General features: G+C 38.5%; 2 protein-coding genes across 2 annotated transcripts in view; one reads left to right on the top strand and one right to left on the bottom strand.

The window, feature by feature from the left end:
* Positions 1 to 2,406: 2,406 nt before the first annotated feature.
* LOC144001827 (heparan-alpha-glucosaminide N-acetyltransferase) overlaps positions 2,407 to 19,466 on the bottom strand; it is a 31,216-nt gene continuing 14,156 nt past the window's right edge. The window contains exons 9-19 of the mRNA XM_077496424.1: positions 18,024 to 18,100; positions 16,720 to 16,750; positions 16,469 to 16,629; positions 14,316 to 14,428; positions 12,687 to 12,808; positions 12,074 to 12,197; positions 11,898 to 11,984; positions 10,441 to 10,518; positions 6,006 to 6,076; positions 2,772 to 2,884; positions 2,407 to 2,692 (exon numbers count right to left, since the gene is read on the bottom strand). Of these exons, the coding sequence (XP_077352550.1) occupies positions 2,511 to 2,692; positions 2,772 to 2,884; positions 6,006 to 6,076; positions 10,441 to 10,518; positions 11,898 to 11,984; positions 12,074 to 12,197; positions 12,687 to 12,808; positions 14,316 to 14,428; positions 16,469 to 16,629; positions 16,720 to 16,750; positions 18,024 to 18,100 (1,159 nt within the window). The 3' untranslated portion in view covers positions 2,407 to 2,510. The remainder of the gene's footprint in view (positions 2,693 to 2,771; positions 2,885 to 6,005; positions 6,077 to 10,440; positions 10,519 to 11,897; positions 11,985 to 12,073; positions 12,198 to 12,686; positions 12,809 to 14,315; positions 14,429 to 16,468; positions 16,630 to 16,719; positions 16,751 to 18,023; positions 18,101 to 19,466) is intronic.
* pcbd1 (pterin-4 alpha-carbinolamine dehydratase/dimerization cofactor of hepatocyte nuclear factor 1 alpha) overlaps positions 16,622 to 19,466 on the top strand; it is a 17,148-nt gene continuing 14,303 nt past the window's right edge. The window contains 1 exon segment of the mRNA XM_077496429.1: positions 16,622 to 16,654. Coding sequence (XP_077352555.1) covers positions 16,637 to 16,654 — 18 coding nt within the window. The 5' untranslated portion in view covers positions 16,622 to 16,636.

Here is a 19,466-nt window from a genome sequence, read left to right as displayed (position 1 = left end):
TCTGTCAGACTTATATAGACAGCGAATGGGTCTGGTTGGCTGTGGCAAGACATGTGGCTAACAGGACTGAAATGGAATTATCTGATTGGCTGTTGACCGAGAGATTAAAGATTCCTGACATCACATAGCTTCTGACACCACATAGCTTCTGACTAGTTGAAACTAGCTGCTGATTACATGCTGATTGCATCAGACCCCAAACAAAACACAGTCATGACAATGTTGCTAACTTATCTAAACATAGTAGTCTAAGTAATATTGCGTTTGTGGAATATGATTAAGCAGAAAAATCCACCCATTTTTATCCATCTTAGGAAGCAGCCATTTTGCCACTTGCTAACGATTGAAAATGACATCACAGCTGCTCAGGGCTGAGATAACGACCAATCACGGCTCAGCTTCAGAAAACAGGTGAGCCATGAAGCTGAGCCGTGATTGGTCGTTATCTCAGCCCTCAGCAACTGTGATGCCATTTTCAGGTGAAAGAAAGTGGCAAAATGGTCGCCAAACCCAATATTAATCAGAATACCATGTTTAGACTAGGGGGGCATTTTTGGGTTGACTTCCCTTTTCAACCTGGTTGAAATTATATTCACTCTTACTTTCTTCCTAGTCAGAACAATTGACAACGTAATGCATTTCCACTGCTGGCAGGGTCGTTTAGGAAAACGCTAATGGACTTGAGTCTTAGTCAAGAACTCAGCTTGTGCCCACTGGGAATGGAACAAGCAGCAGAAGAACCACGTCACCATGAAGGTTAATTATTTATCTTAAAATACATCTGTCAAACAATTCCATGAGTCCAACTTTGTGGGAACAGTTGAAGAACTTGAGAATCACGATAAGAATCAATTTTGACTTCCTCTCATGTCAGCAGGTGTTCCAACACATTTCTTCATATAATGGCTTTGTTGGTGTCTTCTGATATATCACATTTAATTTCCCTTATTCTCCAACAGGATGAGCGTGACCCGAGAGGCGTCGATCCCATTAATGTGAGTTGTGCATCTTGACCCCTATTAAAGTATTGTCACTCACGCAGCAGATGGCACACAAAGAAAAAGAGGCGTGGCCATGGCAACGGAGCCATAATGGCTGTGACCTGGTGTGTGCTGGAATCACTTGGTCTAATTTGTTGAGTACCACTTGACTACATTTGATTTAATCACTCTAATTAATTCACAAAACAAGTTACTTCCATTTCATGCACTTAAGTATTTAAGAATGATTCACAATGGAGTCATTTTTAAGACATGGAACCATACTTGGTCATTTTAACTACATGCCTCACTAGCATGTGATTTAATTGATTTATGAAATATTATAAAAAATAAGGGATGTTTGATACCATTTCTCTTTTATAGCGTTACCAGTATGAGTACTCTTTTAAGTACCGTATTTTCACGACTATAAGGCGCATCTAAAAGCCTTCAATTTTTTCAAAAGCTGACCATGCGCCTTATATATGGATCAATATTGAGCCGCAACAGGTCTCGCTGTCAAGACGCTATCGGTGACCCTGCACGATCGGTGACGCGTATGCGCAGAAGATCCCGCCATCTTGGATCTCTAGCTAATACTAATACTTTACCTCAGAGAAAATAACAAAACAGCTGTTTATTCATTTTGGGAGTGAATGGAGTTGTCAGAAAGCTGGTTTGTAATCTATTAATAAAGTTTGACTGACCTATCTGACTGTTTTGTTGACATTCCCTTTATAGCGCAGCACCATCTAATGGATGCATAACGTAACCCCAGCCTCTACTGTAGCGTCTTATATATGGAAAAAGTTTTAAAATATGTTATTCATTGAAGGTGCGCCTTATAATGCCTTATAGTCATGAAAATACGGTAGTCACCGATACCAATACCAAATACTGATACCACTAGTACTCTTGATACATAAAATGTAAAAAATAACAGATAATTTTAAAGAAAGACCTATATATCCCAATACCTGTAGTATTTTTCCATAAAATTGCATGAAATTAATGGAATTTTCTATTCTTCTAATTTTGAGTTCCTGCTTGGAAAATGATAAGAGACCATCACAATTACGATACCTTAGTTGAAAACATAGGCATAGCCTGGCTAGTTGTGGACTACAGTTGCTCAACTTGGAATTGCACATCATGCAGTTTAACCACTGCCTTGAAATAAGCCAGTAGAGTATCACTGATACACGCCGATCCCGAGTAACAGTAACTAACTAAAGGTATTGCATCAAAAATGTTTAAGTACTACAATAGTTGGGTTTAAATTTCAATTGCCAAGTCACTGATTGACATCAAGAAGTACCACAAAAGTGTTGTTCCTTTTATTTGACAAACCCTTTAGTAGAATCTGTATTAGAAAAGTTTGGAAGACAATGAAATATCAAAATATTTATGCATACATATTTGGATAACCTCCATTATAAACAACAAAAGCTCAGGATTTGACTCGCACGAGTGCTAAGAAAACCAAAACAGACAATGAAATATCCTGTAAATACAGCAGATTAATGTTCTTCAAATTTTGAGGAAAAACTTCTTCCTGTACAGCACGTAGGCAATGATCACCCACAATGCAGTTCCCCACAAGCTTTGGAAGAGCCACTCCCAGTGGTTTTCTTGGAAACGCATCTCCCAGCTGAAGGGGAAGTAGAAACCCAGCAGAGAATGTCCGACATACACCAAGATGGAGTTCATTCCTGCCGCAACATTAACCAAAAGCGTTATGAGCGTTTTCGAACACCATGAGTCTTTACGGGTAAAAGCCAAATTCAGTACCTGGATATATGAACGGTTGTCCGCCCCACCAGCCCAAAACATCTGTGATCAAGTACATGCCTGCTAGCAACAGGAAGGAGAGACTGCCCATACATGTCACGTAGGACAATGACCTGATGAAAAAGACACACGAAAACCTGACTACAACAGCAATGTGTATTTCAGAATAATATTACTACTAATAATTAATATTACATTTGTGGAATATGAGTTACACAGCAAAATCCAGCCTTTTTTTTTTTATCCATCTCAGGTGGCGGCCATTTTGCCACTTGCAGTCGACTGAAGATGACATCAGAGTTGCTCAGGGCTCACGCAATGACCAATCACAGCTCATCTGTTCTGAAGCTGAACTGTGATTGGTTGTTACTTGAGACCTGAGCAATTGTGATGTCATTTTCACTCGCCAGCAAGTGGCAAAATGGCCGCCTTCTGATGTTGATAAAAACTGCTGGATTTTGCTGCTTAATTCATATTCTACTAATGGAATATTAACCAAAAGACTGCATTTTGACCAGTGGGGCTGCATAGAACATATTATCATCAATAATTTGTATTTATTTATTTACTTTAAAAATAATAATAATAATAATAATAATAGAAAAAATACAAAAAGTCTCCTGGATAGATGGATACAATGTAGAATTTTTTTCCAAGAAGACTGGAGGCTTTTATAGCTGCAAAGGAGACACGTGCCATTATTTCTTCTTTTTTCATGACCAGTCTTCAACCGATTGGACATTGTGGAGCTCAATCAACCTTGGTTTGGTCAACCCTGGTGACAGTGAGGTCCCCAATTCAGATCACCAATGATGTGTGTCAGACAGTTTATCTAAGATGTCTTGCAAATGGTTTCATGTCCACCATAGTATCCAAATACTTTTGTCCTTAGTGTATAAAGCAGCAGCAGTGGATCTTTGGCGCTTGCCCCGTGGCCTCTTGCCAGCCAGCCATGTCCCGTCTGTTCCTAAGTGCAAGAATGTTTGATGCAATATCATCTAATGCAAAGTGGCTGCCTCCCAGAATCTCCGAGATGGCTTCTTTTTTTTTTTTTCTCAGCTGAAGTGGGGCCAAAAAGGACTCTTGGCTGGGAGTTAATTACTGCTCGACATCCCGGCAGGGACTCGTACTCAAGAGCTCAATAACCTGTGCATGATGAACTGCCTATAAAAGCCCAGGCAGGTAATGGCGAGGGATGAGCACAGCTTGGGGGTAGGCCCTATAGAACATCAGGAAGAATTTGCTTACACATCACAGATGAAATGGCATTCTTCCTGCTGCAACATTAAGAGGTGCCCATCATATGAAAGAGAATACGGAAGTGGAACAAATGCCGTCATACAGCAGTCGGTGTGTGAGCAAGTAGAGAGGCCTCAGAAAGTGGACACAGCCATGTTATAAGACAAATAAGCAAAATAACGCAAAATATAGCCATGGCAACAAAAGTGAGTACACCCCTAAGTGAAAATGTCCAAATTGAGCACAGTTGTGACTTTTATGCCATGTGATGTGTTAGTGTTAGTATAAAGGTGATGGACCAAGCATTTCTCCTCTATTGAACATAGCTGAGGCATCGTCGTATGATAGATGGCAGAGGAGCGTATAGGTCTCGAAATTTTTGCCAGCTCTATGATGTCATCACGAAAAGAGTGGACCAGCATTTCTGCGGCAACCTGTGAAGCTCTAGTGAGCTCCATGCCCATAGTTAAGGCAGTGTTGGAAAAATACTGACAATTATTGACATTTTGAGCATTTCACTTAGGGGTGTACTCATTTTTGTTGTCAGGTGTTTTGCTATAAATGTCTGTATTTTGGGTTATTTTAACAATAAATTTACACCGTTGTTCTATAACAGGGGTCTGCAACCTGAGGTTCTGGAGCCACATGTGGCTCTTTAGTCCCTCTCCTGTGGCTACTTGTGGATCTCTTAAAAAATCGTATAAATTCATATATATATATATATATATATATATATATATATATATATATATATATATATATATATATTTAGATTAAATGTGCTTTAAATAAATTAATGATTAAAATTAAAAATAAATACATAAATATTCCAAAAATATGTCAGAGTCCAAATTTGTAAGTTGTCAGAAAAAGAGAAAAATAAAGGTAGATGAAAAAGTTTTAAAAATGACCTAAACATGTCCAAAACATGACCATAAAATATCCCAAAAAAAAAAGAAATCGAAAAGGCAGAAAATGGCCATAAAATGTCCATGATGTTGCAAAAAATGTCAGACATTAAACATGATTTAAAAAAAAAAAAAACAGAAAAGAAAGCATTCAATAAGTACCATAAAATGCCCAAAAACAAAAGAAGAAGGTAGAAAATTACCTCAAACTGTCTTTGGAGTTGCCAAGAACAAGTCAGAAACTTAATTTAAAAAAAAAAAAAAAAAAAAAAAAAAAAAAAAAAAAAGGGAAAAAATGTTCCAAAAAAAATTAAAGAAATATAGCATAAAATGTCACCAAAAATATTAGAAAATTTATAGCAAAAAAGGCAGAAAAATAATGTGTTTTTTTGACAGGACCCCTGCTATGTACTGACTACTTCTCATTATATAATATCTTATTATGTCATTTATTCAGTAATGTGCCACTTTTATGAGATACTGTAAGCTTGAGCTCCTCTAAACAGGATAAACCATGAAGTGTTTGACTTTTAAGGCCGACTTGATGTACTTACATGAGGCAACTTTTGCCTCCATGACAGCAGTCAGTCTTTTGTCTTTAGTACATCTTGACTACAATATCTATCTTGACACCTTTTTTTACGGTGTACAATACACTCGGGATCATCAAACCAGCGCATTACTCAAAATACTATGCTTTCGTCTTTTGTCCAAATAGTCACATGATCGTTTGGGAACAGGCTCCAGTGCTTGCACTGTGGTTTCGCTGATGCTTTTCCCAGATCCGACTTCCATTCCGTCACAGTGAAACTACGGCGCGAGTGCTTCTGCCAAGACTGCCGGAGGGCTTCAAAAGGATAGGAGATGCCGATTTTGCAGCTCGTAAGGAAGAGTGATCATGTTGGGAGGATGGACATGAGCTCTCCACTTCACACTTCTGACAACCCGGGTGATTATTTACAATCCAGGCTGTCATTAGCGGTAACTAAACGTGTGTTTTAGTAGCTGTGATTTGTGCCATTTGGAGAACACATCCTTTTCTTTTGTGAGGAAAGTAGCTGGATTTAGAGGGTCAGGAAGCACTTACCAAAGGTTTTTATTGACAGGTATAAATCCTTCGTCTCGCGTGCACTTAGAAAGGATGGCCGCCGAGATTCCCTAAGGGGGGAAATGAAACAGATTTCAAATCGATGAAGAGGAATAAAGTGAGTTGTATAGGGCAACTAAAACGCGAGGCAACAGAATCATGCGAATCCTGCAGATTAGAGGATCAATTCACTCGCGCAGATCAAATATTTCTTCACAGCGACGTTGTCAGCGTCAAACACGAGCAGAGAATCCCGTTGACCTCTTAAGACCCCATGCACAGAATGTAATCACATGAATCTGGCGTCAATAAATGCCCAAGCGTGTCTAATATGTTCCCATTTAGATATGATTTAGATATTTGAAGAAACATTTTGCACACCAGGGAGAAAGCAAGCGGGGGCAGAGATCAGAATCAGCGCTTGTTGTGTGGATATCCATCATCCATGTATAGATGACAGAATCGATGGTGTGGAAATAGTCGAGCCGGGGCCGAATTCAGCCTCCAGGCTGTCCAGGCTGCAGGATGTGGGATGAGGCTGGTATGTGGGCCAATCGCTCAATTTCAATCTTCACGTCTGGAGACTGATCGTTGGGATTTAATTAACACGGCTTCGGATTGTTGTTGTTCTTCCTCTTTTTTTTTATTTTTTTTTTATTTAAGGGATTGTGGGAAGAATTCCGGCTGGCGCTGAATAACAATCCGCCATAGGAGTCAGACCAAAGCCCACCGTGGCGGAAAGCGGGTTTGAATTTTGTGGTTTTTATGGAAAAGTATTGTGGTCTTGTGGTTGGATTTCTGCGAGAGTGAACACGATGACCTGCTAATGTCTAAAACATCTTTACTGTATGTTTCCTTTCTCCACACAATTGTGGTTGTTTCAAGGGCAGGTTGCTAAAACTATCAACTAACTCAAAGTAACGTCATTTAAACTGATATACAGTTTGTGAAACTAGACACATACACAACTGTGCATATCTGTCAATCATTCCATTTATTTATGTATTTATTTATTTATTTTTGTCTGTATGTATTCATCAATAAACACTACAACTCTCCGCCAACATAATTAACTGGTCAACCATGGATGTGCGGGGAATCATAAAAGTCGAATGTTTATTAATATGATTATGTGTTACTTTATCACTTGGTGCCACTGGGAGAAACTAAATGGATGTAATCTGTTTCACTTCACTTCAGCCGACACTCGACAATAACAGGGCGGAAATATTCACCATCGGGAGATCATGTGGACACATTTTGATTAATGGTGTGAAATTTTCAGGGCAGAATTTCAAATGATAGTCATTTATAACAAACACATATGACAACATAAGGGATTTGGTAATTTAATATGGAATTTTCTCTACGCTGTATGTTTGAATGAATTGTGATTTATTTTTTGGAACTGATCAAATCAAAGCAGCATGAATATACATTACTAAAGAAAGTATCACATAGAAGCAAAAGTAGCATAAAAGTACTGAAAATCTGATTAACATGATCAGAAAAGTGTTGAATGTTCACTGCAAGTTTTCTTTAGATTGCTATAATTTTATTATATAGAATGTTCAGGCCATAAATGCTGAAAATTGACAGGGTTGTTGTTATTACCAAAAAATATTTTTCATCTTTCAGGAACGGTTAACATGAATAGTATGACTCATAACTTAAATTGATTTTTTTAATTATTTTTTATTTGTTTTATTTTTATTTTTCCATTTTTATGTATTTATTGATATTTTACTTTATTAATTACAAATATTTAATTTAATTCTAAAATATATGCAGGTGCAGGTTTGAATTTTCTAAGTCACTCTTTTAGCTTAAAAAAAAAAAAATAAAGTTATACATACATACATATACATACATTGCCATGTTACACAGTAGTGGTTAAATGTCATAGTTGGCTAATTTCTGAATTCTCAGAAAAACCCTGTAGCTGTCTTAAATGTGAATGCTGGATGGTTTCCTCTTGTTATTATGACAAGTAGTCCAATAAATGTGTTAAGCATCCTATATATTAAATAATGGTGTGGACCAGCATTGCATTTGTGTACATCAAATATTGGAAACAGCTTGTAAAGTGAGCAAGTTTGTAAAGAATCTTTGGAGCATTAATCATATTGAATTGTTGTTTTGTGTTTTCCCTGGCCAACATGGCCGACCTCATCCTTTCACCCAGCACTGTTGAATTTCAAAGGCAGTGATGCAGGCAGCCCATCCAGCTCCATCATCACTTCAAGTCACATGACTACCACTTGAGGACGTTTCCCTCCACAGCGCGCATGCAGGCTGCTCTTAACCTCTTTTTAAAAACGACACATGAAGTGTCTCTGCAGCATCTCAGTCTGATTAGAAAAATAACGACCAGACGCACGTGTAGGCTTCCTACACTGTCAATCTCGTTAGAGTCGACTATAACAGCCTCGCGGCGTGTTTTGAGATGCAAAGCAGGCCATCTCACATAAACCTCGCCTTTCCCTGTGGGACACATTCCCACTCTCAGTGAAATAGAGGCCAGCTTGGCTGTTTTTGCCCTTTTTGTGTTTGGAGACCACCCAGAATGGATTGAAGCTCCAAAACAAATATTAACGAGAAGCTACTATGTGATGAAAAGTGTTTTGAATGACTCTAAGATGTCTCTGTTAGAGCAGTTAATCATTACTGGAGTGATTCAAAATTATTTTATGTTATTCCCCACAGGAAGAAGAAAATATTTTACCCCCCTAAATATTCACTGAGACAACCACTTTTTTTTTGTTTTCAGACGAATGCAATGTGTTTTTAAAGGTACTAATTATACATGGAAAATAATTAAAATATCAAATTTATCCATCCATCCATCCATTTTCTTGACCGCTTATTCCTCACAAGGGTCGCGGGGGCTGCTGGCGCCTATCTCAGCTGGCTCTGGGCAGTAGGCGGGGGACACCCTGGACTGGTTGCCAGCCAATCGCAGGGCACACAGAGACGAACAACCATCCACACTCACACGCACACCTCGGGACAATTCCGAGTGCCCAATTAACCTGCCATGCATGTCTTTGGAATGTGGGAGGAGACCGGAGTACCCGGAGAAGACCCACGCGGGCACGGGGAGAACATGCAAACTCCACCCAGGAAGGTTCGAGCCTGGACTCGAACCGGAGACCTCAGAACTGAGAAGCGGACGTGCTAACCACTCGACTACCGTGCCGCCCTATCAAATTTATTATAGGCAAAATATTCATGTTTGACTGCCAAAAATGTCTAAATAACTAAAGTATCCCTTTAAAGAAAACAAAAAAGAAAGAACAATGACAGTGCCACTGCCACCTACTGTAGTGGATGCGCAATTACACTTTTTATACATTTATCCTAGTATGACAAAAAAAACAAAACAACCTAATAATATGTCTATAAAATTGTTCTCAGTATCGCTGCTTATTAACATGAAAGAAACAAAAAAGAAATATAACAATGACAGCGCCACTGACATCTACTGTAGTGGATGTGCAATTACTCTTTACACTTTTTATACACTTATTATAGTATGGCAAAAAAAAAAAAAAAGCCAATCCCTAATAATATGTCAATAAAATTGTTCCAAGTATTGATGTTTATTAACATGAAAGAAACAAAAAAGAAATATAACAATGACAGCGCCACTGCCATCTACTGTAGTGGAAGTTCAATGACACTTTATGCTTTCTATATATTTATTCTAGTATGGCTAAAAAAAAAAAAAAAGTGGCACTTTGTGGAATCACAGCATTACCCCCTCCCACCCACGAGAAGGACTGCATTACTACCATGTCTTTGTTCTGCAAATATTTGCAGACTTAGCATGCAGGTGAGCAAAGGACAGTTTTCTGTCAACATTAAAAATATGCCTTAACAAAGCAAATAGGACAATGAAGCTCAGTATGGATTAGCACTAGCAAAAATCCATCATTTAACAATAAAACGAAATGTTGTACATCTGTGAAAATATATTTTGCCCCTTCTACATAGCTAAGTAGAACAAACCAATTAAAAACATCTTTCAGCACAAAAAGCACTTAAAACCACAACCACAATAATAATACAAAAGTTTGATTAATAATTCTATTCTACGAGCAGATTTTTTTTTTTTATGCAACTCTTGTATTGTTGTGCAAGTGTATTTAATGTTGTGACCTGTGTTTTACAAAACAGTCCAAGAGCCACACATGGGCCACTCATGAGTACGTAATCCCCCTGCGGCGCTGGCGAGTCGCGTCTGCCCGGAAACACACCACATGTGGATGTTGTCGAATTGTACTGAGATCACACACATGTCGTCACTAAGCTCTGCTAATGATTGGCTTCCATAGTGATGACTAACATCCAGGACACCTTCAAAAAAACGGCAGCATTTACCTGTGGGTCGAAACGGTCTTATATGAGCGTGGCAATTTTCAGATGACCTTACCAAGATGGTCGCCCACACCAGGAACCTGCACAGGATGTGGATGTTCTTTCCCTTGTAGAAAATGATGATTTTCCCTGCCTGGAGAAAGATAAGAGGAGATAGCAAAACTCCTTTCAATACACAGCCATCATATTCATTTATTTGGCCTTGGGTAACCAAATAGGCCTGGGAGGTGTCCCTGATGTGGCGGTCACATTTCCCCCAGCCCGTGCAGCCAGATGTGGGGTGTAAGTCATCTGCAGCCTCTCCTTAATTTGGTGATGATGAATATATTTCAGCCGAGGACATTAGACGGGCCGACACAGACGAGGCCAGCGGACACCTGCCGTGTCATCTAACACTCAGTGACTGATGTGCTCAGTCGCAATAGTCCATCGGGAAATGAGAAATGCTGGAATTTTGAATGGAAGATTGCCACTGCAAAACAGTTTCCACTGCTACTGCTAAGTAGACTACGTGTTAAGATTCCCGCCAATTATATGAAAAAAAAAAAAAAGTGCCAAAAAATTGATTCACATAATAATCTCGATTCTTATTTACTATGATTCAGAATCGTTATGAAACGTCCCCACAATCAATTTTATTTATTGTATAGTGGCTTAATCTTGTTTGTGTGCCTTTATTGTTTGCCTGTTTATTTTTATGGTGTTCTTGTTGAACACGATTCGGCCACCTAGGGGCAGTGTTGTTCTGCGTGTTCAGATACACTCTTAAGTTGTAGCCACATTAGAGAGTAGAAGAAAAAAAGTTATACAACAAGTTTTTTTTTTAGCGGAGAAAAACCATGTCACTGTGAATAATGTTAGGATGCGTCTCTGTATACATTCCAGTAGTGTTTTTGTATGAATAGCCATTCTTTTGAGTGATAAAAGTGCCTCAAGTAGGGCGCTAATTAGCATTAGCGAATCAATGGCTCGTTCCAGTGCTCTGAGCTAGCTACATTCGGGAAACGAGTATTTATGTGTGCACTGTGTGTAATTCTTTTGTTGTTTTGTGTTTACAGTTAATCTCAACTGGAGTGTAATAAATGGCTTAATACCAGCAACATTGGACTCTGGACTGCTAAGCTAGTAGTCAGTCTACTCAGGAACTATAAAAGCTATAAAATTTATAGTTAGCAACATAGAGTAGCAGTTGTGGTCCATACGCTGTTTTTGTGGAAAAAAGGCACTTTCCTTACAATTCAAAAGTTAATAAATGTCTTTATGTCTCCACCTGTCTTGCAAAGCAGACTGGAGTAGAGCATGATGATTATTTGCACATCTATAGATTGAAGCACAAATGATTGTCAATCAAATTATTTTAAATCAAAAATCGATTCTAAATAGAATCACACGAGACCGTCAAAGTCTGTCCAAAAAAAAAAAAAAAAAAAGAAAAAAAATTCCCACATATCAAAGTTGTCGCTCATATTAATTATATGTAGGTGATGGAATACTGCACCAAATATAAATTACCTGCATTCCCAGAAATCCCATCACAACGGAGTTGATTGTGCCCAGAATCCCCTCTGGGTCAAAAGGTTGGGTGGTGCGATACATTTCCTGGAGAACACACATCCCAAAAAAAAAGTGTTTTAAATTGTCCCAATAATACAAAATAAAATGTGATATTACATTTCAAATAAACTTACCTTACAAGTTGGATACCTGTACATGTTATCACCAAATAACCACCTGTCAATGTATCCCGCTGCCCCTCCAGTGCAATTAGGGTAATGACCTTCATCTCCAATTCCACCAGCTCCGAGATATCCTCTGTCAAAATAAATAATTAAATAAATAAATACACCACAAAATAACTTACTGAAATTAAATGTGTGGAATGAAAATCTATTAATTCAATTTACATGTATAAATATACATAAATATGTTTATTGCTGTTGACAGGAGTATGGAAAATAATTCTACTATCGCTGAAAGAGACAATGTTTGGTAATTGTGTGTTAGGACGACACCCCAAAAGAAGCACTTAGCAAAGCACGCCAAGCAAGGAAGATGGATCCTTCTGCCTCTCCTCCTCCTACCGCACATGACAGAGCCAGATAGTCTAATTACACCCTCTGAAGCATTCAGCACAAGCCCATAAATCACTGTAGTTCATAGCACACGCAATCTGATGAGACACCACAGCCAGAAAGCTACAAGCTGGCACCATCATGCAGAGCTCGGTGCAATTTACACCTGCAAACATACGAGGCGAGTGAATTATTCAGTAGGTGGACCGAGTTGCATGGGAGCTCGTACGTGGGGCAGTTGGGTACAGGCAGGAGGAAGGTGAGGCACAGCCACAAGCTCTCGAAGAGGATGACGGTCAGCCACTGGGGCCAGTACAACACCACATCCTGGATGGGGGCCCACCAGTGATCCTGCATGGGGTACAAAACCTTCACGTTCAACTTGAATCAATAAACAATAGGGAAAATGACATCTAGACAATAGCAACATGCTTAGGTATCATATTTGGTAACTTAATGAAGTTCTCAACATGAGGCAGTGGAACAACTTGATCACCAGCAAAAAAGCAGGAATGAAAAGTAGGAAATTACAATGAAACTTAATATGATTTTTATCATTATACTTAAATATAATAATGTAAACAGAAATAATAAATTTTGGTTAGACATCATTAAAAATGGCTACAATTGTGAAGTATGAATAGTTTATAAACATTTAAATAAACAATTTGCTAATCATTTAAGTACTAACCATCTAGATTGTCACATTATTTCTAAATATATTAATAAATTTCTACATTCATAGAGATTCAATTATAACCTGCAGAAGTAGTGCAGGCTTGCTCATTAGTGAGCACGACAAAATAAATCCATTAGGAATGTACCTATAAAGATGCCCGACTAAATAAATGAATGGATGAATGAATACCTTTAACCCACACATAATATTGACACTTGAGACAAGTTGTAGTTATCATAATCACCATAAAATAAAAGAAAGGGTTTAATCAGGACCAAGGGTGTGCAAACTTTTTTCTCCCGAGGGGGGTGGTGGGTTGGGGGGGTCAGATCAATGCGAGGGCCATTTCAAATCATTTCTACTTTAATTAAACACGTCAAAATCAGTCAATCAAGAACTTTTATGCAGTTTATATGTTAGTTATTTTTAAGATAACTGGTCTTAAAATAGCTAATCAGTGAGGTGCACTGAATTTTTTGCATGTTATTGGTTTTTTTTTCTGTAAAACACTGCATTGGTGTAACAAAAAAAATTAATAATTTTGTATTGTTAGTTTTAAAAAGGTTTAAAGGTCATTACTGTAACACATGCCCTAACTAATGGATTAATGAAGACAAGCTGGCGGGTGTTGAGTATGGAGGACCAAGACTGCCAAAATTAAAAATTAATACAAAAAAAAAATAATAATACAAAAATGAAAAGTGAAAATAAAAATAGATTTTTAATTTTTGAATTATATTTTTATATATCCAATTTCATTTTCACTTTTAGTCATTTATTTAGTTGTTTATTTATTTAGAATTTTGGCAGTTTTGGTCCTCCATAGATGATTTACCACCAAATAACTGAAGAAAATTTGGTCTTTCAGATCTGTGTATGTAACTGGTAGCCCTTCACATTTATCGGTAACCCAAGAAGCAGCTATGAGTTTCAAAAAGGTTGGTAACAGTAATAGGAGTGATACGTTTCGTCAACATCATCATCCTCCACCTATTTCTTTTTTTTTTTTTGTAACATTGCAGTCCATATCAAATGCCAAACAACAACAACAACAACAACAACAACAACAACAACAAAACATATTTGAAGATCTGGTCTTTGTCCAGGATTAAAGAAATAGACCTAGATTTTTTTTCTATTATGAATAAAGTAAGGTAAGAACCCTGTGGAGCATCTTACTGCTTTTTGTGGATTCTCTTTGTATCCCCACAGAATCTGCAGCAGAGCCAAAACAAAGTAGGTGAAGCCCAGGCGCTGCAGTACCCCGGGGATCCTGAGCCAGGACCAGGACACTGAAACACATGAAGGAAGTCTCTCAGTGATGAATACATAAACACGCACATAACTCACTTGTGTTGAAGTTGTTGCTGCTCAACGGAGAACATTATAAATCAGCAAACTGCTAATATTGGTAATGGGACCTTCTCAACCATCCCACCGATACACTCGCTACATTTTCCCAGAAGACTGATGGACAGCACAAGTCATTGGGGAATGTCAGCATGCCGGATACGGCTGTTGCAAAGCTGATCAAATGTTCCAAAGTCATCTCTCGCTCTGCGCAGATTCAGTAGGATAAGATTGACTCTTGGTTGAGTGATTGATGGTAATCTACACATTAGTTAATTGAAAAGCTCTTTGCTGGAAAAAAAAAGTGTCATAAAGACAATGAAATCCCAATCATCCATCAGGTCACATCCAATAAGAGGAGGGAATCTCTGAAGGGGGATGCTAACTAATATGTGCCACAAGGCTGCTCTGAGAAAACAAGGCGGTTCAGCATCAAGAGGACACATGATGCACGAATAGAGTCCAAACAGCTGGGAAAAACCTGGAACATCACAAGCTCACCTGGAACTCAGGGGTCAAGTTGAGTCTTTCTGAAGTTTCAGTCAAGCAAGTCCTAAGTCCTAACTCGAGTCAGTCGACTTAAGTCATGTCACTCATGTCTCCCATTTCGGTCTGTAGTATTATTTTTGAAGTGTGGCTAGCATATAACCTACCAATTTATTTTGGTCTTCTGTAGACAAATACTCCACTTTTCCATAGCACTAAAATATTTAGCATTTTTGAAATAAATTATTCAAAATTACTATAACTCTTACGTATGTACACTGGGGATTACAAAGAAGCACCCCAAACCACTTAAAAGTGTAATGTAGCACTGATGCTAACATAAGGAAGGAGTGTTCTTTTTGATTGGTCCACTGATGTTAAAAAAAAAATATTTATAAGCTAACATAGCATTCTAGTGGCTATCATACATTATTTTTAAACATTCCAAAGAAATGACATCATTCTGTTTTTGCTTCCACATCAAGCTAGTGTAACGTAGCACGGATGCTAACATAAGAAAGGTGTGTTCTGATTGGTCCACTAATATTAAAAAATATATACTGTATATTAGCTAACACAACATTCTGGTGGCGGTCATAAAAACATTATTTGTAAATATTCCAAAGAAATGACTACATACTTCTGTGTTTTGCTTCCCCATTAAGCTAGTTTCATGCTTTTAAGACTCAAAGGGCATAATCAAAATGGTTTACTGTTTATGAGGTGACTCAGAGTTGATTTCAATTGTTATCGCAGGTTCCTCTACCTCGTCTGACATTGACGCACACCGAGATAATGTGACTGCATTCTCTTATTAGATCAAACTAAGCCTTGAAACAGCCAAGGGTGTCCTTGGAGACCGAGGTCGAAGCTTCAGTTTATGGTAAAAGTCGTGCTGTTGTGAGAAGCTACAGGAGCAGCTGCATGGAGCTGTAATTCTATCTCTTTGTAATCGTCCATTACCGCGCTGCTTGTTTTTGCTCAATCTTCCCCTGTTAAACGTCCCCTGGTGCTGGATTGGAAATCCACACACACAATAACAATATTTTTGTTAACAGGGTTACACAGACATGCACCCAGGAAAAAGACCATTATCATCTGGCTAATGTGTGAAAGGGCGCCCCGTGAAACCCCAGGTGGCCGATGAAATGAGGAGAGTCCACCTGCTTTACGCACCTCTGCAGCTTTTAGTGCAAATCATAGCCGATATTTGTAACCTGAATAATAACTGCAATGCTTTTAGCACACTTTATACAAATATGACAGGTGCTCACTTGTTTGAGAATCAGAACATTTTTGCAGCTCTTCAATGGGTCCAAGTTTCTTGACTGGCTGAGTCTTGTTTTTCAAAGGAACGGGTACATTATTTATGTGGCGAGAGGATGAGCTATTATGCTTTAATGATGTTCCCAGCACAGGAGTGAAGTAAATAACAAACCTGTCCGCAAACAGGATGTACTGGCTCCATTAGCAGCACACGCTAATTTTGCACCTACGTGGTCCATCACGCGGGGAGTAGTTGAGGAAGCAGAAGCCGAGCGTCAGCAGGACGGCGGTCCTCCACGTGATCTTTTGCAGCAGCTGCAGGCGGCCCACGCCTCTCTTCTGCATGGAGCTCAACGCCATCACCACTGAGGTCCCGATGATGAAGACGAACCTCCAAGATGCAACATCTCACGATGGTAAGATTGCCCTTTTTATTTGTTGTGTTGGAATAAATGTGGTGACAAACTAAAACATGACCTACCATGGCATGACGAGATCCGCCACAGTCAAACCTATTGAAAAGTATCGTATTATTATTTTAAATTGTATTGTACATACACAGCTCCTGACCAATTCCTAAAAAGTTCTACAATAAATAAGAACAGTCCCCTCCCCCCAAAAAAGTAAAGCATCTATTATTAACATGATTAATAAACAGCGAGAGTCCTGTGACAGAACTGGCCCCTAGCACAGAAAAGATTCATCACATCACCTGTAAAAATCAATACAGTGTTATAGATTTGGCAAAGATGCTATTACAGAACTTTAAGTGTGCACACCTCATGGCAAAAGAAATCATTTTGGAATTTTAAAAAACAGCTTTGATTAATTCTGTTTTTCTTCTTACTCGTTCATTTTATACCCTCCCACAAAGTCCCATCAACCCTCTTCCACCTCCATTTTTGTTAATAACGATAAACAATGATGGATTTCAGCTGCAATGAGACGCGGGTGATCAATTGCATGTACTGTGTGAATGCGTATGCTTTAGCTCACATTCGTCATAATTAGTGAAATGGGGTCGGAAACCGCTGGAAATGGAGAATTTTGCCATGATATAGATCTCATGGTTGTTTTTTCGATCAATCAGTAAGTTGAATAGAACTTTTAAAAAATGTATTACTATAATACACAATATATATTTCCATTGAGATAAGGACTGACCACATTCACCCATCACGATGCGCCAACCACAAGAAGGAGTCATGTCAATATCAGCTATGACAAAACTCCTTCCAACTCATTTCATGAACAGGGACAATTGATGCTGGCCTCTCCTAGCAGAGTTTTTTCACGTAGACTACATGGGCAGATACTTCCAGGGGCAGTGATACCGTGGTGGAGAAGAATTAATTGATATTTGTGTCATTGTCCTTTTGAGATATGATGATTTGAGTGAACAAGCCATCCATAGCAGTACGTATAATGGGGTTGGTCGTCAGTGAATATTGATCACTCCGATTGTCTGTTATCTAGTGAGTGAGTGCATGAGATAGAAGTAAACTCTGAGGTAGTAATCTACAAATATATCAACAATGGCAACAATGCTCGAGATTATTTTGTGCTTTTCTTTCTTTGTATTTATCACTGATCTGACCCTGGGGTATGCACACCTTCACACATTTGTAGTTATTTGGCAAATATGTTCCATACCATAGAAATACCATTGTGTTGGTAATTTTAGCTCTTCTTACAACATGGAGTCTACATCTGCAGTTGTATAGCCTGCGACAGAATATTTTCATGTTTACGGTTCTGTTGTGAATGCATCCAACTTTACTTCACCATTCCACGGTGCATGTTGGAAGAACCAGTAGCCTCCTCCACCGTAGTTGACAAACACCATCACTGTGAGGGCAAACCTGCAAAAACAGTATGCACTGAGAATCAGGTCTGATTCATTTGGATCGTAACAATAATTTAAAAAGAATAAAATAAAAAATAAAAAAATGAAACTGCGCTATATTCTACATGCAGCATAATGCAACCTGAGCAGTATGAATCACTCAGGAAATGAACACTTGTCCTCTGGATCTCCTCGAGCAAGATTGCTGACTAAAGGCTTTAGTGTTTAATATATGATACACTTTATGCTTTTCAGCTAGCGAGGCTGCTCAAACACCGCACACGTGATGGAGTGCTTCACTGAATCATGCACACTGGCGGGAAAAAGGTGTTGCGTGTGAGAAATCGGCGCCGTATAGAATTACATGGCACAAACTGACAGGGGAAAATTGTGCTGGTATGTTGCAGCTTTGCTCTGGGGCAGATTGTATCGTTTTCAACATCCTAAATATGCCATATAGCTATATTGGTGTGATTTAAGTGATATTCAATAACAAAAAGATTGTCTTTAAGTGTCGGAATGAAATCAGTAAAAGTTCCAGTTCGTCTGATAAGGTGCATCCTATCTACTTCAGCCTCCATTCGATTTAAGGGTTACTGCTCTTTTAGCTTCAGACTGCAGATACGAGATTTTAATCAGCCGCTATCTTCTCCCAAGGTCCATCAAACTGAACTAGGCGCACGTGACTGTGTACTCTATCTGATGCTCACATATATCATTTAAGTTTTGACGAGCATATCCATTAGTCGCCATAGTGACAAAGACAAAGGTTAAAGAAGTGACCATACAGACGAGTCCTGGTAAAAGAAATGACTGCAATATGAGTTTTTATGGGCCATCTCTCTAATGAAAACATTCCAGCTCAGGCAGATTAAACTACAACCATATAGCTGACAATTGCGGCTGAAAATAATCATTAAATCTTTCCCACGGAAAACACTTTTCAACAAATGAAATGAACAGAGTGGAGATGTTTAGGTTGAATCAGGTTAATCAGCTGCAAACCTCAACATGTCTTCCTCAGAATATTTATTCAACCAGCAATTGATTGATTTGGTGGGGGTGACACGGTATCATTGATTTATAGCTAACAGATTACTTATAGACGGATCTTGCAGGAAGTAGTGAGTGGTTACGACTCACTTACAGACCTCTTTGATATGAATTATTGTGTATGCATGAGCAATTTCAGTCTCACCTTCACCATGCAGTGCTGTTGCAAATGTAGAGTTGCGCTAGTTCAAAAATGACACGACACAACCAAAACTACTGGGAAACATCTCTTAATCTATTAATAAATAAATCAATTTCTCACTAAATTTGAGATTTCGCCCCCTTTATGATGATGATACATTTTATAGTTCTTGTTCTGTGGCCAAATG

The sequence above is a fragment of the Festucalex cinctus genome, chromosome 14 (genome assembly GCF_051991245.1).
Source record: "Festucalex cinctus isolate MCC-2025b chromosome 14, RoL_Fcin_1.0, whole genome shotgun sequence".
Classification (NCBI taxonomy): Eukaryota; Metazoa; Chordata; class Actinopteri; order Syngnathiformes; family Syngnathidae; genus Festucalex; species Festucalex cinctus.
This window is presented reverse-complemented; position numbering and strand designations above follow the sequence as displayed.